This window comes from Hyperolius riggenbachi, chromosome 11 (assembly GCF_040937935.1).
Source record: "Hyperolius riggenbachi isolate aHypRig1 chromosome 11, aHypRig1.pri, whole genome shotgun sequence".
Classification (NCBI taxonomy): domain Eukaryota; kingdom Metazoa; phylum Chordata; class Amphibia; order Anura; family Hyperoliidae; genus Hyperolius; species Hyperolius riggenbachi.
Window position 1 is genome coordinate 238,795,235 of NC_090656.1, and position 17,053 is coordinate 238,812,287.

The following is a 17,053-nucleotide window of genomic DNA, read 5'->3' on the forward strand; positions in this document are numbered from 1 at the left end:
TTACGACCTCGTGATTGCAAAAAACAACAGTGATGATGAGCATATCTACCTCCCTGTACCTAACCCTAACCCTTAGACCTCCCCTAGTGTTGCCTAACCCTAACCCTATCCCTAACCCTTAGACCTCCCCTGGTGTTGCCTAACCCTAACCCTATCCCTAACCCTTAGACCTCCCCTGGTGTTGGGTAACCCTAAAACCCCCCTTGTGGCGCCCAAACCTGTTACGTACACACAAAACTATTTTCTTGCAGATTTACCTGCCAGATCCAATGTTTACCTGCCAACAAAATGTATGGTGTGTACCTAGCATAAGACCTCCCTGCTGGTGCCTGACCCTAAAAATCCACCTACTTAGCTGCAAATAACATGAATATAAAAACTATATATTTCTAATAGTATAAAAAGCCTTACAATAACGTACGCATTACATAGTTACATAGTTACATAGTTACTTGGGTTGAAAAAAGACATACGTCCATCGAGTTCAACCAGAGAACAAAGTACAACACCAGCCTGCTCCCTCACATATCCCTGTTAAACCAGAGGAAGGTGAAAAACCCTTACAAGGCATAGTCCAATTAGCCCCAAAAGGGAAAAATTCCTTCCCGACTCCAGATGGCAATCAGATAAAATCCCTGGATCAACATCATTAGGCATTACCTAGTAATTGTAGCCATGGATGTCTTTCAACGCAAGGAAAGCATCTAAGCCTCCTTTAAATGCAGGTATAGAGTTTGCCATAACGACTTACTGTGGCAATGCATTCCACATCTTAATCACTCTTACTGTAAAGAACCCTTTCCTAAATAAATGGCTAAAACTTTTTTTCTCCATGCGCAGATCATGTCCTCTAGTCCTTTGAGAAGGCCAAGGGACAAAAAGCTCATCCGCCAAGCTATTATATTGTCCTCTGATGTATTTATACATGTTAATTAGATCTCCTCTAAGGCGTCTTTTCTCTAGACTAAATAAACCCAGTTTATCTAACCTTTCTTGGTAAGTGAGACCTTCCATCCCACGTATCAATTTTGTAGCTCGTCTCTGCACCTGCTCTAAGACTACAATATCTTTTTTGTAATGTGGTGCCCAGAACTGAATTCCATATTCCAGATGTGGCCTTACTAGAGAGTTAAACAGGGGCAATATTATGCTAGCATCTCAAGTTTTTATTTCCCTTTTAATGCATCCCAAAATTTTGTTCGCTTTAGCTGCAGCAGCTTGGCATTGAGTACGATTATTTAACTTCTTGTCGCATTAAAAATCTTAAAATAACGGTAATATAAAAAAAAAATCCAAAAGCTATACTGTATATTTATAATATAATAAATAGCCTAACTATAATATATGCATTAACAATCTTAAAATAACCGTAGTATAAAAAACAATATATTAGACTATACATTTGAAAAGTATAATTTACGCATTGTAATTCCGAAAACAAGGTTAATTCCAAAAGCGATATACAGTCTTTGTAAGCTAAAAGCTTCAAAACGATAATTTATGCATTGACCTCTTAAAAATGAATTTTAAAACGCTAAAATAAAACGATAGGCAAAACTAATTTCTAAATGACATGAATGACTTGACGTTTCATGCTGGATCCACACCATACAATTTTTCAGCCGCTTTACATGCCTGGTCGATTATTTCCAGCATGTCCGATCTGAGGATCAATCGATTGTATGACTGATTTTATGACCGATTTCCGTTCGTTTCTATGGAAATCGTTCATAAAATCGCTCATAACATCGATCGATCCTCAGATCAGACATGCTGGAAATAATCGATTGGGCATGTAAATTGGCCAAAAAATTGAATGGTGTGGATCCAGCATTAGGTCTGGCATTTGGGATCTTTAAACGAGGTTTAATGGGGGGGACCTGTACACACACTGGATTGTTGCCTGAGGGGGCCACGAGCGGCTGGCTCAGCCGTGTTAAGTAGATTGCACGCACCGTAAGTCTTACTTTTGTTGAGTTTGTCCAGATATGGTTGTGTGCAGGGGCGTAGCAATAGGGGGTGCAGAGGTAGCGACCGCATCGGGGCCCTTGGGCCAGAGGGGCCCTGAAGGGTCCACCCTCTATCACAGTATTAGCTCTCTGTTGGTCCTGTGCTGGTAATAACCACTTCTATAGATGCTTTGAATAGTAGTAATCCTTAACAAACTGTTCCCCATCCCCTTCTTGCACCTCTGACACTGGGGTTGTCCTTAGCAGGTTTTGGTGCGCCGTATCAATTGTTATGTATAGAGTGCTTGGGGGGGCCCCATGTAAAACTTGCACCGGGGCCCACAGCTCCTTAGCTACGCCACTGGTTGTGTGTGCCGTACCTGGCTGTGATCCTGAGGATCCTCCCCATGCACCGCGATCTTCAGTCCTCGCAGGCTGATCTCCAGTATGCAGCTAGACGGCGGGTTAGAGAGCACAGTAAGGCGGCGGGACAAGGCGATCTGAAAGAACAAGCTCAGGTTCAGCCAAGTAGCAGTAACGTTGTGTGATGCGCCACAGAGGGACTCTACACCCACCTTCTGCATGGCGGTGCAGAGAACGTCCGTCCCTTTGTGATATGGAACTTGTACTGATCCCAGGAACTTCACCCAGAACTGATCCACCCAATCCGAGGCCCGTGTCTCTGCAGAGGATAAAAAGCCAAGAGTGAGCAAAGACAGTTCAACACCCGACAGTTCATACCCCTCAAACGCCGTCCAACAAAGGATAAAAAACGCTAGTGACTGGCTGGGAGCAGAGGCGGCCTTAGAGTAGGCGGGGCCTGGGGCGAGTGTCATATGCAGGTCCTACAGCCATAAGTGTAGGCCATATACTGTACCACCATGCTCACCGGGCTTGTCCACTTCTAATGCAGAATTCCTTATTATTGTTTTAAAACAATTACGTTTTTTAATGGCCACTAAGCTAACCAATAAACTGGAGATGTGTACTAAGCTGGCTGGGGAACTGGGGGTGGGTACTAGGCTGGCTGGGGAGCATTGGATGGGTGAAGGATGGCTGGGGAGCTAGGGATGGGTACCAGGCTGGATGGGGAGCTAAGGATAGGTAGAGGCTGGCTGGGGAGCTTGGGATAGATACAGGCTGGCTGGGGAGCAAAGGATAGGTAGAGGCTGGATGGGGAGCTTAGGATAGATACAGGCTGGCTGGGGAGCTAGGGGTGTGTACCTGACTGGCTAGGGATAGATACAGGCTGGCTGGGGAGCTTGGGTTAGATACAGGCTGGCTGGGGAGCTAGGGGTGTGTACCTGACTGGCTAGGGATAGATACAGGCTGGCTGGGGAGCTTGGGTTAGATACAGGCTGGCTGGGGAGCTAGGGGTGTGTACCTGACTGGCTGGGGATGGGTGCTAGGCTGGATGGGAAGCTAAGGATAGGTAGAGGCTGGCTGGGGAGCTAGGGGTGTGTATCACACTGGCTGGGGATGGGTGCTAGGCTGGGTGGGAAGCTGGGGAGCTCCCCATGCCTTTTCTGCACCACCACCAGGGGACAGGGTGATATGTGTTGTGTCTGTTGGCCTGACTTTGCTGGCTGACTCTCATTCTGTTGGTGGTATTGTAGAGTCTTTACCTGTTTAGCAAATTCCAAAATATGATGCTCCTGAGTCCTCTGAGAGGTTGATTGTGGCAGACTCACAGTGGTCGGCTCCGGGTCGGTGGCATTTTGTGTGCCCATGGCCGGGAGTTCTATGTGCATGATGTCAATCACGATGTCAATGCGCAGGGCACGCTCGTCTGTGGGCACGCAATCAAGGACACGTGCGCCGATGGGTAAGCACCTGAGCATGATCCGACCAGGAAAAACGGGGCTCTCAGTACGAACGCAGTCGGCATGATTGCGGAGCCCCCTTCAGGTGCGGGGCCTGGGGCGATCACCCACTCGCTCTCCCCTAAGGCAGCCTCTGCTGGGAGGGGCTTATGATTAGGTCAGGCTTTCATTGCTATCTGTGTCCAGGTGCATGAAAAAGGGGCGCTAGCAAATTTGGGCGCCCAATTTCGGCTAGTAGAACATCGGTAACATTTACCAATATTCTACGTTTCTAAAGCGTAAATGGTTGTAGCTGCTATTCATAATGGCCCCCATGGCAGCGCTTCGCTGCGTCCCACATAAAGAGGAGTTTCCTGCACGTTCTGTTACAGGAAGGATTTGGAGAAACACCTGCTGATGCCAGTCATTGCACAACACACTGGCATTAATCTTTCGGACGATTTGAAATACTTAGGCTCTCTAGTGACAGGCCTGCTTTACATTGCTCACCAGCAGAGCTGGGACAAGGTCCTCCAGCACCCAAAACTGAGACACCAAAGTGCGCCCCTCCATCCCTCCCACCCCAGCCATCACACACTGATTGCTATTACACTAAGATGCGCCCCTCCATCCCTCCCACCCCAACCGTCACACACTGATTGCTATTACACTAAGATGCGCCCTTCCATCCCTCCCACCCCAGCTGTCACACACTGATTGCTATTAGACTAAGAGGCCCCTCCCCATCCCTCCCACCCCAGCCGTCACACACTGATTGCTATTAGACTAAGAGGCCCCTCCCCATCCCTCCCACCCCAGCCGTCACACACTGATTGCTATTACACTAAGATGCGCCCCTCCATCCCTCCCACCCCAGCCGTCACACACTGATTGCTATTACACTAAGAGGCCCCTCCTCATCCCTCCCACCGCAGCCATCACACACTGATTGCTATTACACTAAGAGGCCCCTGCATCCCTCCCACCCCAGCCGTCACACACTGATTGCTATTACACTAAAAGGCACCTCCCCATCCCTCCCACCCCAGCCGTCACACACTGATTGCTATTACACTAAGAGCCCCCTCGCCCATCCCTCCCACCCCAGCCATCAAATACTGATTGCTATTACACTAAGAGCCCCCCCCCCATCCCTCCCACCCCAGCCGTCACACACTGATTGCTATTAGACTAAGAGGCCCCTCCCCATCCCTCTCACCCCAGCCGTCACACACTGATTGCTATTACACTAAGAGGCCCCTCCATCCCTCCCACCCCAGCCGTCACACACTGATTGCTATTACACTAAGAGGCCCCTCCCCCATCCCTCCCACCCCAGCCGTCACACACTGATTGCTATTACACTAAGATGCACCCCTCCATTCCTCCCACCCCAGTGTCACACACTGATTGCTATTACACTAAGAGGCCTCTCCCCATCCCTCCCACCCCAGCGGTCACACACTGATTGCTATTACACTAAGAGGCCCCTCCTCCATCCCTCCCACCCCAGACCTCACACACTGATTGCTATTACACTAAGAGGCCCCTCCCCATCCCTCCCACTCCAGCCGTCACACACTGATTGCTATCAGACTAAGAGGCCCCTCCCTCATCCCTCCCACCCCAGCCATCACACACTGATTGCTATTACACTAAGATGCGCCCCAACACCTTAATCTCTAGTTATCTGGCTTGCAGTCACTGCCATGTATCCCCTTTTCTTATTTCTCTCTGCTTCAGACACAATAATAGGGGAATGATAGCTGAGTGAGTTGTGCGCCCCCCTCCTACACTGCACCCTGAGGCTGGAGCCTCTCTTGCCTCTGCCTCTGCCCCCTCCTACACTATGCCTTGAGATTGGAGCCTCTCTCGGCTCTGCCTCGGCCCCTCCTGCGTCCCCTCCTACACTGCACCCTGCAGCTGGAGCCTCTCTCACCTCTGCCTTGACCCCACCCTGCGCCCCCTCCTACACTGCGCCGAGACTGGAGACTCTCTCGCCTCTACTTCGGGCCCGCCCTGCGTCCCCTCCTACACTGCACCCTGAGGCTGGAGCCTCTCTTGCCTCTGCCCCTCCCTGCTCACCAGAGGAGGCTCTTGTGCGTTCAGTAAAGAGGTCTTCTATAATTAGGGTCTCTAGTGACAGGTCTGCTTTACGTTGCCACCAGAGGAGGCACTTTCAGTAAAGAGGTCTTCTCACCTGCTGTAAGATCTGGTTCCTTCGTGACCTGGACTGCATAGTAGGCAGGAAAGATCCCCTGCTCCCCCGTCCTCATGTTGTATCCCTCATACCAATAATCTTCTGCTTGGACCTCCACCAATAATGGATCTTCTGTCTCCAGCTCTAGCTCCCCCGGGTGGCGTGGCATGAACCTGCAACCAAGGGTAGAAATAAATCACGGTGTACAAGAACAAACATATCACAGGTATTTCCCTGCCCTTGCTGCGGACGTCCTAGAAGACTCTATTCTGATATACATTGTGCCATCTATTCATGATGTCCTTTGGAGATGGATGAGGATGCAATACTGCCCATGACAAGGTAAATAATTCTTCCTCTAACCTTACTGGCTTCCTCTGCAGGGGCGTGACTACATTGTGCTGCCGCCCCCTCTGTGACGGTTCTGACACAACAGAACCAAGAGCCACAGTGTATAGCAGCAGATTAGACAAAACCCAACTGGCAGGCTGTTTATTGGGCACACAATAGGTCTATAATATTGCTATATAATACAGTAGTGAGTGTCACAGATCCCCTCACTCAGTATCACACCCTCCCCCACGTCAGCCAGCTTCTGTAGCCACATAGTGATTGGCCGCAATGTGCTTGTACACTGAAGTAGAGATGTCACGAGCGGTTCGCTGGTGAATGGTTCCAGGTGGACTTCGGTGGTTCGCGTTCGCCAAGAGCAGGCGAACTTTCCCGGAAGTTTGATTTGCCCCATAATGCTCTATTGAGCAAAACTTTGACCCTCTACATCACAGTCAGCAGGCACATTGTTGTCAATCAGACTGCAATCACTCTTGGAGCCCCCCCCCCCCTCCTTAAACAAGGCAAGGTCCTTGTGCCGTTTTACTCACTAGTCTGAGTACAGTAATTAGTTAAGGAACAGCTGCTGACAGACTCTGCTAGGGAGAGTTTAGTTAGGCTCTTATAGGCTTGTTCCTAGCTAATTGTTGTTCCTTATATTCCTTCCTCCCTCACTCCCTCTTGCCTCCTCCCTCACTCCCTCCTAGCAGAGGGAGGAGGGTCTCATCTTCCAGGGAATTGTAGAATTTCAAAAGCCAGCTTATATACCATGGCCGAGAATTGAACCCAGGTTTTGGTCGGGAATTGAACCCAGGTCGGAGTGCTTGGTAGATAGCTCTCTTAACCGCTATACCCCCACCAACACTACATGCTGAAGGCAGCCTAGCATGTACCATTATGATATATCCTAGAGAAAAAATGAGCTTGCTGAAAGATTTGTAGGCTTTCAAAAGCCAGCTTACATACCTTGGCCGGGAATTGAACCCAGGTCTGTGTGCATGGTAGATAGCTCTCTTAACCGCTATACCACCACTACATTCTGAAACCAGCCTAGCATGTACCATTATGATATATCCAAGAGAAAAATGAGCTTGCTTAAAGATTTGTAGCCTTTCAAAAGCCAGCTTATATACATTGGCCGGGAATTGAACCCAGGTCTTGGCCAGGAATTGAACCCAGGTCTGAGTGCTTGGTAGATAACTCTCTTAACCGCTATACCACCACCAACACTACATGCTGAAGGCAGCCTAGCATGTACCATTATGATATATCCTAGAGAAAAATGAGCTTGCTTAAAGATTTGTAGGCTTTCAAAAGCCAGCTTACATAGCTTGGCCGGGAGTTGAACCCAGGTCTGAGTGCATGGTAGATAGCTCTCTTAACTGCTATACCACCTCCAATACTACATTCTGAAACCAGCCTAGCATGTACCATTATGATATATCCTAGAGAAAAATGAGCTTGCTTAAAGATTTGTAGGCTTTCAAAAGCCAGCTTACATACCTTGGCCGGTAATTGAACCCAGGTCTGAGTGCATGGTAGATAGCTCTCTTAAAGCGGTTTAACACCCAGCATTACAACTTTGCTTTAAAAGATTGCTTACAGCTTAGAAATTATGCCAGATTTTTTTTTAAGCAGAAATTCACTGAATGGGTTAAACATGACATTTTAGTGTTGGATTTAACTAGGAATCTGCATCCATTCTTATCTTTAGTTACAAATGTATCTTTGTTTGGAATGCTAATAGACCTCTGAAAAGCCTGCCGGGGAAGCGCTCTTTGTTCTCTCAGAGCAGTGTTTGTTTATTACTTTGTAAATAGATACATTTGTAACTAAACCTAAGCACGGAGGAGGATTTCTAGCTAAATGCAGCACTAAAATGTCATGTTTAATCCATTCAGTGAATTTCTGCTAAAAAAAAAATCTGGCATAATCGTTTCTAAGCTGTAAGCAATCTTTTAAAGCAAAGTTGAAATGCTGGGTGTTAGACCACTTTAACCGCTATACCACCATCAACACTACATTCTGAATCCAGCCTAGCATGTACCATTATGATATATCCAAGAGAAAAATGAGCTTCAGCATGTAGTGTTTGTGGTAGTATAGTGGTTAAGAGAGCTATCTACCAAGCAATTAGACCTGGGTCTCAATTCCCGGCCAAGGTATATAAGCTGGCTTTTGAAATTCTACAATTCCCTGGAAGATGAGACCCTCCTCCCAGCGAGAGGAGAGAGGGAGAGAGATACACTGCCTGATGTTGTAAAGCAGTGTAGGCCTGTAATTGAACATTGCACGAGATTTGTGACCTTAAAATAGGGGTTTATGTGAAATCTAGATGTTTGCCTGGGACTTTTGATGTGTATTTCACTCAATCATGTCTTCCTCCAGGTATTAGAACCCTTGAAACATGTTTTCTATCATTTTTACAGCCGGTAGAAATGTTTCTAAAATGTAAAATTCGCCTCCCCATTGAAGTCTATTGCGGTTCGTGAAAGTTCACACGAACCGAACCTTCCGCGAGGGTGAGCCTCGGAGGGAGATGTAATATGTTGTCTGGCTATCGCCACATCTCCGAAACACTCCTGCACGTGGCACTCAGCATAGCAGAGAAGAGACACATACCTTCCATCAGATGTGGATGACACATGGGAGTACAGGGCAGGTCACTTCATTCACCACTGGGGGGAATTCAGGCTACTAACGGAGAGGCATGTCAGCTGATTCACAGGTGGGGGGGGATGTGGGAATTTAGGCTACTAACGGAGGGGCAGGTCAGCTCAATCACCAGTGGGGGAGGGGGGAGATGTGGGAATTCAGGCTACTGACAGAGGGGCAGGTCAGCTCATTCACCAGTGTGTGTGTGTGTGTGTGGGGGGGGGGGGGGATGTGGGAATTCAGGTTACTAACAGAGGGGCAGGTCAGCTCATTCATCAGTGGAAAAGGGGGGGGGGGGAATTCAGGTTACTAACAGAGGGGCAGGTCAGCTCATTCATCAGTGGGGGGGGGGGGGAGATGTGGGAATTCAGGCTACTGACAGAGGGGCAGGTCAGCTCATTCACCAGTGGGGGAGGGGGGGATGTGGGAATTCAGGCTACTGACAGAGGGGCAGGTCAGCTCATTCACCAGTGTGTGTGTGTGTGTGGGGGGGGGGGGGGGGGATGTGGGAATTCAGGTTACTAACAGAGGGGCAGGTCAGCTCATTCATCAGTGGAAAAAGGGGGGGGGGGAATTCAGGTTAGGGTTATTCCCCTTTTAGCGATGTTTCTGCTGCTAGCTATGAGGATTAGGATCCATTCAATTAATCTCATTAAACTGGCTAGCAGGAATTTGTCCGTTAATGGGCATGACCAAATGATTCTGATCAGATATAATTGATCAGCTGTAGACTTATATCATTATGGCCACCATAAAGGACACACAAGGTCAATAGAATAAACTAGCTTTACTTACCTGGTGCTTCTTCCAGCCTCTCACAGCAGCTCCGGCCTTCTCTCCGGTCCCGGGGCTGGCTCTGAAGTTTCCCCGACTCCCGGCGGGTCTGCATCTTCTGCACATGTGCGGCCGTGCGCCTGTACTGCACAGTCACGTCATCTGGAGCACACTGCGCTTGCGTACTGCTGAGACAGGGGCGCGTGGTGCAGGTGAACACCTGCGCATGTGCAGAACATGCCGGGGGGCAGTGAGTCTTCAGAACCACCCCCGGGACCGGAGAGAAGGCTGGAGACAGAGTGACCACTAGGAGCTGGAAGAAAGCACAGGAAGTAAATCTAGTTTATTCACTATTTGTCCTTTAAGCTGAAGCAGCTATACTGTAAGCATTGTACGACACAATTGCATGTAGAGATTACCCTGGCCTTACCAGAGATGGCTTTGTGGAGTTCCCTGTGAGGGGATGGGAAAGGGGTCATGTGATGAAGTATAATTAAGTGGCAGTATCTGCGGACTCACCTGAACACCGCTCGATGCGTCTGCTCGCGTTCCTCCCCATTTATCAGGCATGAAAACAAGCCGAAAGAATCTGCACCTAGGAGAGATAAAAAACTGAGGGCTCCCAGGCAACAAGAAACCATTTACAGAGAGAGGACCAAGAACACTGCAGAGAGTGTTACATCTCACCATAGTCCAATAGCCTAGCCGTAGACCATTGCCTAATAGACTAGTTATAGACCATAGCCTGCTTCTGACCATAGCCTACATCTGGCCATAGCCTACATCTGGCCATAGCCTAATAGCCTAGCCATAGACCATAGCCTACATCTGACCATAGCCTACATCTGACCATAGCCTACATCTGGCCATAGCCTACATCTGGCCAAAGCCTAATAGCCTAGCCATAGACCATAGCCTACATCTGACCATAGCCTACATCTAGCCATAGCCTACATCTGGCCATAGCCTACATCTAGCCATAGCCTACATCTAGCCATAGCCTACATCTAGCCATAGCCTACATCTGGCCATAGCCTAATAGCCTAGCCATAGACCATTGCCTATATCTGACCATAGCCTGCATCTGGACATAGCCTAATAGCCTAGCCGTAGACCATTGCCTAATAGACTAGTTATAGACCATAGCCTGCTTCTGACCATAGTCTACATCTCACCATAACCTACATCTGACCATAGCCCAATAGCCTAGCTGTAGATTATAGCCTAATAAACTAGTTATAGACCATAGCCTGCTTCTGACGATAGCCTAATAGCCTAGCCGTAGTCCATTGCCTATTAGACTAGTTATAGACCATAGCCTGCTTCTGACGATAGCCTAATAGCCTAGCCATAGTCCATTGCCTATTAGACTAGTTATAGACCATAGCCTGCTTCTGACCATAGCCTAATAGCCTAGCCGTAGTCCATTGCCTATTAGACTAGTTATAGACCATAGCCTGCTTCTGACCATAGCCTAATAGCCTAGCCGTAGTCCATTGCCTATTAGACTAGTTATAGACCATAGCCTGCTTCTGACCATAGCCTGATAGCCTAGCCATAGACCATAGCCTGCATCTGACCATAGCCTAGCCATAGACCATAGCCTACATCTGACCGTAGCCTAGTCATAGACCATAGCCTGCATATGACCATAGCCTAGTCATAGACCATAGCCTGCATCTGACCATAGCCTAACAGCCTCAGATCAGTGAATAATGGCGCACAGCACCTATGCATAAAAATAGCGCTGCATTAAAAAGATACGCTTATCGCTATTTAGCGTTAGTACTGCATAATAATGGCGCACAGGGAAAAAAGAAGAAAAACGGCACACACTAACGTTGTTTATCAATAGTGCCGTTCATTTGCCAAACAGCAGACGTTATTGTGCACAGTAACGTTATTTATCAATAGCACCATACATAAGCCAAACTGCAGAAGTTATTTAACTGCAAAACGGTGAATGGATTTAATGTAACACTGTCAAGGTTAGGGTTAGGCACCACCAGGGGAGATTTAGGGTTAGGCACCACCAGGGGGATCTTATGGTTAGGCACCACCAGGGGGTTCTTAGGGTTAGGCACCACCAGGGGGTTCTTAGGGTTAGGCACCACCAGGGGGATCTTAGGGTTAGGCACCACCAGGGGAGTGGTTAGGGTTAGGCACCACCAGGGGGGGTCTTAAGGTTAGGCACTACCAGGGGGGTCTTAAGGTTAGGCACCACCAGGGGGGTGGTTAGGGTTAGGCACCACCGGGGGGTTGTTAGGGTGAGGCACCACCAGGGGGTGGTTAGGGTTAGGCACCCCCGGGGGGGGGGGGGGGGGGGGGGTTAGGGTGAGGCACCACCAGGGGGTGGTTAGGGTTAGGGATAGGTACAGAGAGGGTTCTGTGTGTTAACACTATTTTTCAATAAAATAAACAGCTAAATAACGATAAGGCTTTAACGTTAAATAGCAATAAGTGACAAACGAATTAGGGGCAACACCATGCGCCATTATTCGCAGGCGCCATTTTCAGATGGATCCAACAGCCTAGCCAATAGCCATAGAACATGACCAAACATCACAATTTTGTGTTTGTGAACCCATTACCGAACATTACCGCAAAACTGATCATTCGCGATGAGCCCCATTTACTTTAATAGTAGACTTCGGGGCATCTCTGAAGCCACAATTGCTTTAAGAAAGGAGTGCAAAGTGTACCCGACTGGGACAGTGGCATGGCGGAGGAGGATCAAGGGCCAAACATTCCGCAAAATTACGTATTTTACACTGACTTTTCTGTTGGTGTAAATGCCAAAAATCTCATATAGTTTCTAGATTTTTGAAATAAAGGTCTTTAGTATTCGACCAACCGCATACTACACTGTATATGGGTGTTGCTACAACACACCACAATGCAACAACAAAATATCAGCACAGCAGGGTCAATGTCAGTCCAAATAATCACATGTATGGTCAGGGAGAGTTCTCAGGACTATTGGGGGGTCCCTAGCTGGTGCACTACAAGTAGCAGCAGTGGTGCTCATCCGGATTCCGGATATCCGGGAAATTCGGATATCAGACCATTTTTCAGCTATCCAATCCGGATTCCGGATCCTGGATTTCTGTAGAAATCTGGATAGCTATCTGCGGATATTTGGTCGCATAACGCGGATATCCGCGGTTATCCGGATCCGAAATACTGTAACTAAGGAGATGACATCCTGGAGCCAATCAGAGGGCTCCCAGCAAAATCCCTAGCAACCAATCACAGAGGGGAACCCTGGCCAGCCCCACTTGACCTCATTGAGCCAATCAGAGGGCTCCCAGCCTAAACCCTGGCACCCAATCACAGAAGGGAACCCTGGCCAGCCCCCCTGTGTAATAAGGAGGGCTGCCATGATGAGACATATCGTCCTTGCTTGTGAATGCTCACTGAGAGACATGCTCCAGTGCTGGTGGCCTAGCAAGGGCTGTACACAGTTATAAATCTAAATCTGTTCAGTGATTAACCCCTTCACTATCACTACACTATTGTTAAATCATTAATTAGCTTGATTGATTTCATTGTGTGACAGTCAGAGTGTGTGCTCCAGTGCTGCTGGCCTAGCAAGGGCTGTACACAGTGATAAATAAAGCTGTTCAGTGATTAAGCCCTTCACTATCACTACACTATTGTTAAATCATTAATTAGCTTGATGTCATTGTGTGACAGTCAGTGTGTGCTGCAGGCAGCTGCTATGTGTCTGTGTGTGTGCTGTGCACAGACCAGGCCAGCTGCTGCCTGCTGCCTGCTCGCCAGCTATTAGCCTTAGCTAGCTACAGTATAGGTTAGGTTAGGGAATAGGATTACTGTGTTATTGTGTAGTTAGTACTGTAGTACTGCAGTCAGTGCTAGTAGTTGTTAGAGTAGTAGTATTACTGTGTTAGCTTACTACAGAACTGCTGTGCTGCTGAGCAGTGCCAGTGTGACAGTCAGTGTGCACTAGTGCCTTCTCCTCTGCTGTCTGACTGTCACTTGGCACTTGCCATGTCAGGCATGCTCCTGGCACACGTTACACCTGCTGCTGCTGCATTGCCATGCTTCTGCTGCCTGTGCAGCTCCCACCGCTAGGCCAGGGTGCCATAGGCCACTGATACCACCTATATTTAACCCAAAACACAATTGCTGCGTAATTTTTTGGAGGTGTCTGGGCTGAAAACTGCCATGTCCCAGTTTTGTGGTTGGACTTTGGACACAACGTGGGCTGCACGACTGCTGTCTAAAATCCTAGGCCTGATGTTAATTGACAGCCACTTTTTTTTTTTTTTTTGGGGGGGGGGGGGGAGATTTTAAGTCCCCACATCATCAGTGTTCCCCATTAAAACACAATGATGCTACATGCCTCATTTACCCTAAAAAAACGTTTTTAAAACAATTTAAAGACCATTTCCGGTTTTTCTATCCAGATTTCCGAATTTGCCCGGATATCCTGGATACTGGGGTCGGATATCCGATTCGGATCGGATACCCAAAAGTTCAAATCCGGATATCCGATCTGGATCCAGATATCTGGGTAGCCGGATCCGGGTCAACACGGATTTTGAAGAGGGGTATCCGAGCACCCCTGAGTAGCAGAGCACCTAGGAAGCAGCTACATAGCAGGTCATCTTCTAATTATACCTAGGGCACTGCAAGTAACAGAGCACCTAGGAAGCAGGTACATAGCAGGTCATCTTCTAATTATACCTAGGGCACTGCAAGTAACAGAGCACCTAGGAAGCAGCTACATAGCATGTCACCTTCTAATTATACCGAGGGCACTGCGAGTAGCAGAGCACCTGGGAAGCAGCTACATAGCATGTCATGTTCTAATTATACCGAGGGCACTGCGAGTAGCAGAGCACCTGGGAAGCAGCTACATAGCATGTCATGTTCTAATTATTTTTGTTTACTTATTATTTTGTTTTCTCTTTTTTTTGTTAATATGGTTAAGTTCCAGCATTAATAATCTGATGTGATAATTTTCACTAATTGCCATCTTATAAACAACTGTGAAGCTGTTTATTTTTCATGGCATGGAACTGGATGTCATTCCTTTATATGACTGAATGCTGTAATATTTGTATGCTTATTGTGCCAATAAAATATATCTCCAATAAAACAATACATTTTGTAATAATTAAACAAGCCCAAGTATCCCCTGGACCTACTAGAAGTACCCCTGGGGTACAGGCACCAGTGGCTGAGAATCTTAGGAGAACCAAAGCTGCCAAATCTCTTCCAGTTTTGTGAGTCCCTGATTGGCTGCTTGTGATTCTATGCAGAGGTGTGGCTATAGATCAGGTTTGCTTCCTCCCCCTTATTATAAGGCACCTGCATGACCCCTCCTCCCCGTACACCAATTTTAGGTATCCAGAGATTCCCCCCGTGTATCGGTAGCCAGAAGTGACCCTTTCCCCATGTACAGTGAGGAGAGAAGCACCTCCTATCTCCAGGCACCCCAGCCTCTATAATTAGAGCGCCCTCTATCGTGTAGTAGCAGTATTGCACCGTGTTAGGCTTCTGGCTCTCTCATCATGTAACCCAACAGCGGGTCACATAATGAGGGAGGGCCCTGTAGTCATGGAGACTGGGTCGCCTGGAAGATCGCCAGAGAGGCGAGTCACTCATCCCCTATGCTCCGCTGACCCTACTAGGCACCTCAGTGGGCTCACCATAGCTCTCCATGAGGCTTGTCCCACCAGCCCCACCCTGGCTACGGGTCTCATAGCAGCAGCTGTGTCACCTGATCCTTACATATAGTCTCACATCAGGAAGCAGTGCGATCAGCCAATCAGAGAGCGGCCGGTGGATCACATGCTTCTCCATAAGGCATGCCACACCAGCCCCACCCTGGCTACGGGTCCCATAGCAGCTGCTGTGTCACCTGATCTTATGATATAGTCTCACATCAGGAAGCAGTGCGATCAGCCAATCAAAGAGCGGCCGGTGGATCACATGCTTCTCCATGAGGCAGCCCCACCAGCCCCACCCTGGCTACGGGTCTCATAGCAGCAGCTGTGTCACCTGATCCTTACATATAGTCTCACATCAGGAAGCAGTGCGATCAGCAAATCAGAGAGCGGCCGGTGGATCACATGCTTCTCCATGAGGCAGCCCCACCAGCCCCACCCTGGCTACGGGTCCCATAGCAGCTGCTGTGTCACCTGATCCTATGATCTAGTCTCACATCAGGGAGCAGTGCGATTAGCAAATCAGAGAGCGGCCGGTGGATCACATGCTTCTCCATAATTCCTCCTATAAGGGAATTCTATTCCTACTTTCCTGCCGGTGCGCCAACGAAATAACCTACCTGTCGAATCTTCCTACATCCAGCATTTTTACTATCACTGATGAACAGGAATAAACCTGTGTGACAGATGTACAGTGTGATTGTCTCCCAGCAATCCTGCAGCACTGCACAGCAGGGCCGGCGCTACCATAGAAGCAAAGGGGGCAATTGCCCCAGGACCCCAAAGCCTGTAGGGGCCCCCAACTTAACTGTTGCTCCCCAGGGTCCCTACACAGTCTTTGGCAGAGCCAGGGGGCTGTCTCAGGGGCCCTACTAGGAAATATGGCTGCAACAAAATGTCTCTACTGCCGCTTTTTGGTTGCGAGGGTATCTATTTAGGGGCCCCCAGGTTAATTTTGCCTGGGGGCACCATTGTTACTAGAACCGGCCCTGCTGCACAGCCAGAGGTTCAGGGAACATTCTGGTGTGTCATTTGCATTGGTGGAACTTTGCGGGAAGCTAATCCCGTCCGGGAAGTGTGCAGATGCCGGGCTGAGCGATTGACAGCTCCCTTTCTGTTCATGCAAACTCTGCAAACCACTCACAGCAGAATTTTCATGCTAAGCAAATCTTGAGCTCATCACTTGTTGTACAGTTCAGCTTCACTGGAGAGAGAAGCTGAACTGTACAACACATACACCAGATCCGAGGATTGCTGCAGAGAGATCTGCACGACTACCGATCCAGAGTTACTCTATGGGAAAATGAGGTTGGGGACTCTCTGGCTACCTATACTGGCAGTAGGGGGGCTCCCTGGTTCCCTATGCCGGGGTCCCTGTCTGCCTATCTTAACTTAAAGTAACCTATACTGAGACCATCTATACCTAGCTACCTATACTGAGGCCACCTGTATCTAGCTAACCTATACTGAGGCCACCTATACCTAGCTAACCTATACTGGGGGCACCTATACCTAGCTAACCTATACTGAGGCCACCTATACCTAGCTAACCTACACTACGGCCACCTATACCTAGCTAACCTATACTGAGACCACCTAGACCTAGCTAACCTATACTGAGGCCACCTATACCTAGCTAACCTATAC

The 17,053-nt window shown here is 48.4% G+C and overlaps 1 protein-coding gene across 3 annotated transcripts in view; it reads right to left on the reverse strand.

The window, feature by feature from the left end:
• Nucleotides 1-17,053, reverse strand: part of MAPK8IP1 (mitogen-activated protein kinase 8 interacting protein 1) — a 269,383-nt gene that overhangs the window by 39,917 nt on the left and 212,413 nt on the right. For 2 of the 3 annotated variants that reach the window (XM_068261710.1, XM_068261708.1), the window contains 4 exons: nucleotides 10,230-10,305; nucleotides 5,952-6,124; nucleotides 2,525-2,631; nucleotides 2,330-2,449 (listed from right to left, as the gene is read on the reverse strand). In XM_068261710.1, the coding sequence (XP_068117811.1) occupies nucleotides 2,330-2,449; nucleotides 2,525-2,631; nucleotides 5,952-6,124; nucleotides 10,230-10,305 (476 nt within the window). The remainder of the gene's footprint in view (nucleotides 1-2,329; nucleotides 2,450-2,524; nucleotides 2,632-5,951; nucleotides 6,125-10,229; nucleotides 10,306-17,053) is intronic. The other variant, XM_068261709.1, reaches the window with a different exon arrangement.